Genomic DNA, 9855 nt, shown 5'->3' with positions numbered 1-9855 from the left:
CTGCTGCCACAGCTTTCTTTCAAGGGGCAGTTGACATGCTGGTTGATGAAGCACCTGGCTGGACTGAGAAGGCTCATTTTAGGGGCAAAGTGAGCATAATCCAGACTTGTTGCCAGTAAGAGAGACCACAGCATGTTTTCCCAGGGCACCCCTGCGCAGCGGCAAACCCGAAATATCAGCACCTCTGTTTCTCGTGCCCCACGGTGCTCTCCACCCCGCTCCACCCTTGGACCCCTTGGTAAGCTCTCCTAGGTAGGTACTTAGGGAGCTTGTATTAACAGAGTGGTGGAGTAAATCCCTGCACATGCCATCGGGACCTGGTGCATCCCTAAAAATGGGATATGCAACCCCTTCTTAACCCGGAGCAGAGGCACGACCCACTGGGCAGGAACCAGGCAGTGACAGCCCCGGAGAGAGGAAGCCCAGCTGCAGAGGAGAAGCCGATCCGATTTCCTCCATGCCGCGATGACTCACCTGCTTCCACCGAGCGAATGAAACCCAGGAGCTTCTGGCAGAGGACGAGGTGGAGGCACAGGCTGGATTTGCAGAAGTGAGGCAGTCGGTGCTTTTCCAGCCAAGCCAGTAAAGCCGCCGGGCTGGGATCCTGCGTTGCGAACCCCGTGCCCAAGGAGAGGATTAGCTGTGGGGAAGGAGCCGGCTCCTGCCCGGGGATTAGGGTGAGTAACAGGTCCCTGCTACAGGGGAAGGGGGTGGGGAAGGCGCCCTGTTGCTTTATGGCGATAAAAGCCACCCTGATGCTGAGGCAGAAGGGGGATACTCAAGTTATAGTCCCTGCTTGTGTCCCCAAAAGCTGTGCCTACAAACGTGGGAGCCCCGGCGCTGCACGGCTGCTGCAGTGCTTCCAGCGAGCGTCCCTCTCCTAGCAGCCTGCACGCCTTCCCAGAGCCCAGGCAGGGAGGCATGGCAGATTCCCGGGAGCTGCCAGAGAAGCAGGTTCCCTTTTGCTTTGGGATCTGAGCGCTGCAAGCGGCGCTGGCGGCTGTGGGGAACGGGGACGCGCGTGGAGAGGGCTGAGCCAGCCTGGTGATCAACAGGGCTTCACTCCTGTTGAATTCAGGAGGAATACAGGACAAGGGGCTGATGTTTGTGTCCTTCTCTGCCACCACACATGCTCTTCTTCGCTCCAGATCTCGGTGTTCATAGATAGACCCCATAAACTGCAGCGGGACTTTAAATGGCTTGTGCTCCGCCCAGGGCTTAAAAGCGAAATGACGCCTGAGTTTGAAATGACCCCCAGCTGCACGAACAGGAGAGCCAGGGAGGGGCCTTGGCGATGAGAAACCTGCTCCTTCCCTCCCCTGCCCTGTGCTCTTCCTCCCTCCTCCTCCCCCTCCTCCCCCCTCCTAACAAGGGGCATGTTCTCACCAGGTGGCTCGGCAGCTCTGGCCACAGGTACCACCGGCCCATGCCACTGATGTAAATGGGTGTCTGGCCAAAAACCTGGATCAAAATGGAAAGGGAGAGCAGACAGAGATGGAGGGTGGCAGAGGAGCCCAGAGCCTAGCTGTTCTAGTTAGTTCCCACTACAGAGAAGGGCATCGAATTCCCTTTTAGACTTCTATCTCCAAGCTGAGATCCTCAGGTTTCCCTCATTTTTCAGCCTGTATGTGGTGTAGTCCCAGTATTCCTGGGGCCTCTAATGCCACAGACAGTTCACCTAAGGAGAGCTCTGAAAGGTCCCAGGTTTTATGGTGCAGAGTGGACTTACAGGAAGGTTCAAAAAGGTGTTGAAAAAGTCAACAAAAACATGATCTCGCAGCAGCCGCCCCATGTCCATGGAGGCTATGGATGCTACAAGGGGAGAAGAGAAAGTTATCTGGGCTTTGTGTTGCCAGCTGTGACATCAATGTGAGCCAAAGGAGTTTTGAGGGGGAATCAGCTTTAGGGGATATGTGGTACAAGCTTGTCCTGTGCACACATGGGAGGATTTGGAGCTGGGACAGTCTGTGAAATGTGTTTTGGGATGGGTGGCACAGGCTGTTTGGAAAGCACCTGCAGGTCCAGCAGCATGCAGGAGCTGGGAAGTTTGAATGGCAGCCTCCTAAGTAGCAAAGGTATGTGGTTCATAGAGGCTGGGCACAAATGTGGTGGCATCCATAGGGCAGGAGAAGGGAGGTGCTGTGGGTGGAGGGCACAAGATGTGCTTCTCTGCCTTACCAAGACACTGGGCATCACCCACCTTATCCACCCAAGACTCAATGCAAGTGTCAGTGCCCAACACCTCCCACTACCCTGTGAAGTTTTATTTAAGTCTGAAAGATCTGGATGTAAAAAGATGGGCTGGCATCAGCCTGCTGGTGGGTGGATGCCCTTGCAAATGTCCTCTTCCATGAAGGCATGGCTGTGTTACAGGGAGGACCCATATTTCAAAGCTTAATACTGTTTTTTTATCCCACTTTGTCCACCTTTTGGGGTGTGTTTAGAGGGCTAAAGCCCCTAGCAGAGGGTAACTCACCAGCAGTCATCATGATGGTGTTGTGTTCCGGTGCTGTGTTCCGAAGTGCCACCCTGATTGTGACACACATGTTCTGGTGACTCCTGGGGGGCTGCAGGGCTCTTGGGGACCACAAGGCTCTCAGCACTTCCCTCCTGGCTGTCCTCTAGGCCTGCTTAGCCTGCAGAGGAGAATACTGAGAGAGGATCTGATCAGTGTCTGTATGTGCCTGAAAGGGGGATGTCCAGAGGATGGAGCCAGGCTCTTCTCAGTGGTGCTGAGCAACAGGATGAGCAGAAATTGGAACAGAGGAATTCCCACCTGAACATGAGGAAAAACTTCTTTACTGTGATGGTGACTGAGCACTGGAACAGGTTGCCCTGAGAGGTGGTGGAGTCTCCCTTACTGGAGCTATTTGAGAACCATCTGGGCACAATCCTCAGTACTGTGCTCAGGCGCCCCTGCTTGAGCTGAGATGCTGGACCAGGTGATGTCCAGTAGTCCCTTCTGACCTTACCCATCCTGTGACTATGTGAAATGTCACTTTTTAAATCCCCTGCAGTCACACTTTGGCAGTCCTAAAATGAAACCCTTCCCCCCTCCCTGCTTGGGCAAACTTCTTGCCTTCAAAGCAGGTTCTTGGTGGCACCTTGGCACTGAGTGTGGTTGCTGTCAGTGCATCTGCTCAGCCTGGGATGGAAATTTCACAGGAGACCCCACTGTGTCTGCTCCAAACAGACCAACCCCACATTTCTTATCAGCTGTCTTGCTTCATCAGAGCTGGGCCTGAGACTCAACCTTGGAGAACCTCCAGTTGGAAGAGAAGGAGAAAAAGAAGGAACCCGTTCTTGCAGCAGGAGTGACCTGTTTCCCTGGCAGGAGGAGGAATCTGCTCCCCAGGTGGGTACTTGATCCTGCTCTTTATAATGCTGTGGTGCCAGACCTGGGGTCACCTACGGTCTGCACAGGCAGCAGAGGGGAAGGACAGTGTCCCACAGTGTCCCCACCTCACGAGGTGGTGCTGTCAAATCAGGAATGTGAAGCTGTTCCCAGCAGCATCAGAGCTCTGCATCTCAGCAAGCAGCTTGTGACAGTGCCAATGAATACAGGGACAGTTCCAAATTAATTGTGGAGCTGGTGCTGGGAACCCCAGGGGGACAGTGCTGGGCTACTGGCACTGGCACAGCCTCTTGGGGATGTATACTCACCTTCCTTCGGCCACAGCCCAGCCACATGGGCTGGTTACTGTGCCAAAAACCAAACTGATGTGGGCAGCCGTGAGCCACAAAACACCTGCTTGTCCAGTGGTGCCAGGCCCAGCTGTGGAAAGGAGTTGTGGAAGACCCAGGGGAGGAGTAGCTCTGATCATGGATCCATAAAGATTTATGCTGCTGACCCCAAGAGATGAGAGGGGGGCTAGGAATGAGCTGGAGTGGTGGCTGTCTCACACTTAAAAGACTCAAAAGTCCTCAGAGAAAGGTCATAATGAGAAAAAAAAAAAACCAACAAACATTTTCCAGTTGGCAACTGAGCAGATGCCCAGTAGGATCCTCAGAGGCTGGGGTAGCTCCTTGGGTGCTCATCCATCTCTGGACTGACCTCAGTGGGACTGTGATGGCTTCTGCCAGGAAAGGACTAAAGTTGTGAGCAGGAACAGGCCAACATGGTTACTGTGGGAGGGCACAGGGCCATTTCCATGGAGTTTCTCCCCAAGAGGAGACCCCAAGAGGTTTGGCAGGATGGAGTCTGCTCAGACTGCAGCTTCCCAGGTTTTCCCAAGGCACATTGTCTCCTCACAAGAGGAGCTCACATAAGCTGGGTGGCTATTTAGGAAAAACCAAAAAGGTTTTTAAAAAGAAGTGGACACATGAGCACAGCCCAGATTTAGAAGGAACCTTGGAGTGGCTGGACTCCATAAAAAAGGTAAGGGCAGAGTTGCAACATCAAACACATCAGGAGGGCTTTGCTCCCCCCTTGCCCCGGCCTCAATCACCCATTTCCCCTGTCCCTGGCGTGGGGAGCAGCCCTCCCTTGGCAGACCTGAGGTGACCAGTGGCAGAGTCTCACGTTCCCAGGGCAGAGGGGATGGGGCTGGGATTTTTATCCTTGCCCAACATCAGTTGGCACTGCTCCCCATGGTGGCAAAGTCCAAGGCTGCCCAAACAATGTCAGCCTCACTGCCTGTGGTCACTGGCCACTCACAGCCTCCCCCAGCAGCCCAGCCTGTGCCTTTTGGTGCCATCAGGAGGGTGGGGGTTGTTCCCCCCCACCCCAAACACCTCAGCATTGCTTCTGGTTCTGGCTGATGGTCTGGAGCCCCAGCAATCTGGGAAACTCCAGCCTGTGTACACATAAGTATTATATCCCCACCATGAGCTTTTCGGGGAAGACTTGGGATTGTTTTCCCCCTGTACAGCCTCATCCTGTTTTCATATGAATAGTTTATAGGACATTGGGCCCACAGCACCTTAAAACTGGAGTTGACCAAGGCCTGAGGAATTCCAGTTCAGCCTTCAATATTCATTCCTTTCTTGAACATATTACAATTACTTTTTATATGTGATTTTCATGCTCAGTCTCCTGAGTGCATAAGATTTGTTTGCTCAGCAAGGACAACACTGGTGCTCCCTTCAGGAGTATTTTTGAGCCTGTTGCCATCTGTCTGTGGTTTCCTTGCTTGGGACTGTCCATGCAGGCTGGGCTCTGTCTTTTACACCTGACAGCCCCTGTGGCAGGCTCTGCCTTCACTTATCTCTCCTCCAGCTGAAGCAGAACCACTGGTATAACCTTATCTGAGTGTCTGGGGCTGTTGGCTTCAGCAGCCCAGGTTGTGTTGTGGCAGGACAGGGACTTAATTCAGCCATAAGGGAGGGACATGGGCAGCAGCACTTTGCTGTTACCTTTTATAATTTAAAATGTCAGGCCCGGATTCACCGCTTAATCCACTTAGGCAGTGGTTTTAGGATTTCTGTACTCTCACTTATGGAGCTGTGAAGTGTGTTAGGCTGAAATTAATGTGCCAGCCACAGCTAACACAGCCTCAACCTGGCTGGGAGTGTATTTAACAGTGTGAACAGTGCTAATAAAAAAAAAAGGGGGGGGGGGGGAATCCCAACAAAAACAACCCTGCCAATCAATGCACAGTGTGACCAACTTTCAGCTTCAGGGAAAAGTCATGTGCTGAGTTCTCCCTGGGATATTCTCCACTCTTGTACAGAACAAACTGAGCCAAGCAATTTCTAGGTCTCAAATCTCACCTGCCCCTGACGTTCTCATCTTCCAGCTTCCCCCCGGCGCTGTTGAAGTTGAGCACGTGCTCGGGGAAGGCGCTCGGCCCCGTGCAAAGTCTGTGGAGCACAGCCGGCAGCAGGTAGGGGCTGCCTGCCGGGAATGCCACTGGATCTCCCAGAGCAAGCAGGGGGAGCCGTGCAAAGGGCTGCTGGGGCATGGAGCAATGCCATGGGCTCCTGGGAGGGATGACAAGGTGGGTGGTGGGCACGGGGACAGGCACCCAGGTGGCTGAGAAAGGGGTGGGGAGGGAGGTGGCAGCATCTGGGGGGTTGCATGAGGCTGTCCTGGGTGCTGTGCCCCAAGGTCCGTCTTCCCTCCGTGCTTCCTGGTGTGTGGTCTGGGGAGCTCCATGGGGAGGGAGGTTTTTTTTTTCCACTCTGCATGTGCCTCTGCACGTTTTCACTTATTAATTTGCTTTCCTAAATTGCCCTTTGGTGCAGCCCAGGTGATCTGCTCTGGAAAGCTGAAAGCCCTCTGGCCACCAGCCTGCAGCTACCCTTGACCCTGGCAGCATCTTCAAAGGGAGCATGGGTCTGCTGCGGAGCGTGCAATGTTTGCTCACAGCCAGGGCCAGCAGCTACTGCCTACCTGCCTTGGGGGGTTTCGTCAGCCTCCTGCAGCACTCTGGGGGAGATCAGTTGGCCACTGCTGCTTGCACAAGGTCAGTCCTCCCAGTGCAGTCATTCCCCCACCCCACGGTGAACTCCCTGTCCTCAGTCACTTTGGAACTAAGCACTTGCTCAGGCGTTAGGTTGATTTTTCCAGTCCTCCTGTTGTTAATCATGGGTAAAACATGCTGCATGTCCAGGTCTCCCAGCCTGGGAGCATCTTGGGAGCCCACCAGGACGCACTGTCATGGGTCCAAGCAGAGGCAGCTGTGCCCAGTGGTGGGCAGAGATGGAGGTGATGCAACATCAGGACACCCAGCCCATGGCTGGTCTCACCTGAGTGTAGTTCAGTTCCTTATGTAGAACCTCCTAGCCCAAAGCACTTCCTTGGATGGCTCTGAAAGTGGTATAGCTCAATTTAGGAACGAATTGACTGTTGGGCATGGGGAGAGGAGAGATACTGAAGATGTTCCTGCTCATTGCAGGGGGTTGGACTAGATGACCTTCAAGTCCCTTCCAAAGCAAACCATTCTGTGATTCCATGATGTTATGCCCATCCCTCCTCCCTCCTAGCTGTACCATTGCTGGGGCTGGGGCATTTTGGGTGTGTCCAGCTTCCTCCTGGGACCTAACCATCACAACAAAATGGGCAATTCCTCCTCCCTGTGTGACATCCATGTTGGGAAAAAAAAAAGCATTCCTTTCTACTTCAGAATTTTTTTTTTAGTGCTGGTGAAAAACAAATGGCTATTTGGGCTTAGCAGTCCAGGTCTGCAATCTGTTGGGCTTGAGATCCCAGTATCTGTGGTGAGGAGCAACCCTTGGAGATATCCCCAGGGTGCTGGGAAACTCCCAGCATTGCAGGAGCAAAGCCATCAGCCACCTGCCCCAGGGCCTGAGCCACAGGGAAATTTCACATCCTGTCTATTTAACCCTCAAGTTGCCACCCTCCTCTTTCCCCCCCTCCTCCTGCCCGCCCTACCCCTCAATGATGTGACCTGTCTGCATTTTAAGGCATTCCCAAATGGAGGAGAGGGATAGGTCACAGCAGCCCCAGCAAGGCACAGTGGAAAGGGAAGCCATGATCCTTTACTGCCTGGCTGCTGGCTGGAGTTGGAAAAGGGCAGGCATGTCCCATGCTACCTGTGAGAAACTCATCCTGGTCCCCAAACCTTCCCAGGAGAGTGCAGGGACCCAGCTGTGCCCTGTCCCTTGGAGGCAGCAGGCTGCAAAGTCCAGCCTGCCCGACCCTTGCAGCTCACCAACCTCACAGCTTTCAAACCTTGGCACTTCTCTCAAGATATATAACTGTGCTGGCAAGAAGTGCCGGGCCAGGCGAATAAAGGTGTTCCCACAAATTAATAGGAGGAAGAAGGAAAAGCCTGTGCCAGTTGGGATTCGCCCCTGGAGCAGGACATTGTCGCACCCTCTGGCTGCACGTGTGGCACAGGGCCCTTTGAAGACGGATTTAAATCTATTTGTGGGTCGTGTCACCTGTTGGCACCAAGCCCTCCCCAGCTCCCCGAGGAGGGTTTTGTCGGCTACAGCGACCGTCACTGGAGCACGCAGCTGGGCGAAGGCACAGCCTGAGCGCGCTTTCCCCCAAAAAACAAAAAGCCAGGCTGGAAAGGGAGGAGGGGAAGGAAAGCAGGCGGTAAACAAGCCGTGTGAGCCCAGCGAGGCGGCCCCGGAACGCTTCCCGGGAGAGGGCGCTGGGTCCGCGGCTGCCGCTTCTCCGCTGGCTCGTAAACAACTTGTGCAAGGTGAGCACAGGGGCTTGTGTATGAGCCAGCCACCAAACCCTCCCGGGGCTGGCAGCTCCATCCTCCCCCCCCCGCCATCACACCCTTGCCCACCCTGGGAGTCTCTCCCAGGCTGAGGTTTGCTGCCTGGCATGGATTTTTGGGATGGAGAGGAGATGTTTACATTGCCAAGCTGCCTTCGCTCCCCACTTCCCTTCAGGGTTGGCTGGAGCTGCCTAGCCCCGAGGCTTGGATAGCACGAGGTTCAGCCCACTGCACAGAGGCTTCACCTGGGCTTATTTGGAGCCAGGTCTGGTGGACAAAGTTTGGGAAATTAACAGGTAGCAAGAGTAATTCCAAGAATTTGGAGCTATCGGAGCTTTCAGTGTCCCGATTAAAGAAACACTCAACAAACCTAGGGAAGAGGCTGAACACTGCTTTACGTTGCCTGTGGCTTGACAGCTCCCCTTTATGGGAGCTATTTTGGGCCTCGGCAGCAGCTCCTGCTCTGCTTCCTTTTGCTTCAGCTGAGCTGTTAGATTTGGGTGACCACAGCTGAACTTGGGCTGAACATGAGATCCTGAGCTCATTTCTGTGGATAAAATGTCACGGTTTTTTGTATGTTGAAACCATTTCTCTGTGCACAGGGTTCCCGAACTGGGGTGCTGGCAGGAGGCACTTTCTGGAGTGCTGAGGGGAGGTTGTTGGCAATGCTCGGTGGCGCTGCCTTGCCCAAGCAATTCCAGGAGGAGGAAAACACCTGAATTTCACCTTGTTCTGGACAGCCTCGGGGAATTACCACATACTAATGGCTGCTCCAAGGCGGTGGTGAGGAATGAGCCAAGTTGTCCCCCCAGGGAGGGTGGGGATCTGGCTCTTGAGATAGGCAATAAATCAAAGCGTGGTTTTAGCCAGCACTTCCACCTCCTCCCGCCTGAGGATCCGGTTCTGCCTGGCCATTTTCCCTCTGGATTCTGGCTGTACAATGGCTGTGTCCGCGGTAGGTTGGCTGTGATAGCCAGGAGGGAGTTTTGGTGCCATCTCCCCGAGGCTGGCGTGGGACAGAGCAGGGTCCTGTGGCCCCGTGGCAGGCGTGTGGGTGGCATGTGCTTGGCCTGGGACCTGCGTGTGCCTTCAGTGTGTGCACACAGGGTGGCAGCTCCGTCTGCTCGTGCTGGCGTGGCTCTCCTGCCCCTTGGATCCGGGCTGGAAGTTGCACAGAGTTGCAGGAGTTGGGACAAGCGACAAAGCGGGGTGGAAAAATACTGGGCAGTGGCTGCGGTTTGCTGGGTGCTGAGTGGATGCTCCCATGGTGGACCTGGAGGATTTCTCCTCCCTCGAATGACAGTGACGGATCCTGTGCCTTGGAGCGAGGGTCTGCAAATCCACGTGCTTGAAGCAGGCTGTGACCTGCTCCAAGGAGGAGAAGCTCTTGTCCCCCTCCTAAGAGTGGGCACCAAGCCAAAGCCTGTGCCCGGGGCTTGGAGCTCCGGTCCCTCCCTCTCTCCCCCCATTTTCCCGGGGCAGCCGGTTTCCATCCCTGCGAGCTATGCCAAGGCAGCCGCTAATGTAAACGCTGCGGAAAGCCCTGGATCCGCTCCCGCCTGCCCAGGGACACGCGGTTGTTTTTCCGATCGGGAGCGTTGTTAAAAAGACCCAAAACCCACCCAAACCCTCCACTTTCTGCCCCCTTTTCCCTCTGCTTTCTGCACCCACCCACCCCCTCCAACCGACTACGGGGCGAAGCGGCGGTGTTCCC

At 54.7% G+C, this 9855-nt stretch overlaps 2 protein-coding genes across 2 annotated transcripts in view; one reads left to right on the top strand and one right to left on the bottom strand.

Moving 5' to 3' along the window:
• The window catches only part of RGSL1 (regulator of G-protein signaling like 1), a 19837-nt gene extending 13934 nt beyond the window's left edge, over positions 1-5903 (bottom strand). The window contains exons 1-5 of the mRNA XM_017729565.1: positions 5713-5903; positions 2477-2529; positions 1730-1812; positions 1387-1461; positions 475-640 (exon numbers count right to left, since the gene is read on the bottom strand). Of these exons, the coding sequence (XP_017585054.1) occupies positions 475-640; positions 1387-1461; positions 1730-1812; positions 2477-2529; positions 5713-5903 (568 nt within the window). The remainder of the gene's footprint in view (positions 1-474; positions 641-1386; positions 1462-1729; positions 1813-2476; positions 2530-5712) is intronic.
• Positions 1-9855, top strand: part of GLUL (glutamate-ammonia ligase) — a 19414-nt gene that overhangs the window by 2906 nt on the left and 6653 nt on the right. Inside the window, exon 2 of the mRNA XM_017729616.1 lies at positions 904-911. The gene's annotated coding sequence lies outside the window, so the exon portion shown is untranslated. The remainder of the gene's footprint in view (positions 1-903; positions 912-9855) is intronic.

Source organism: Corvus brachyrhynchos, unplaced genomic scaffold (genome assembly GCF_000691975.1).
Source record: "Corvus brachyrhynchos isolate BGI_N302 unplaced genomic scaffold, ASM69197v1 scaffold101, whole genome shotgun sequence".
NCBI classification, from domain to species: Eukaryota; Metazoa; Chordata; class Aves; order Passeriformes; family Corvidae; genus Corvus; species Corvus brachyrhynchos.
This window is presented reverse-complemented; position numbering and strand designations above follow the sequence as displayed.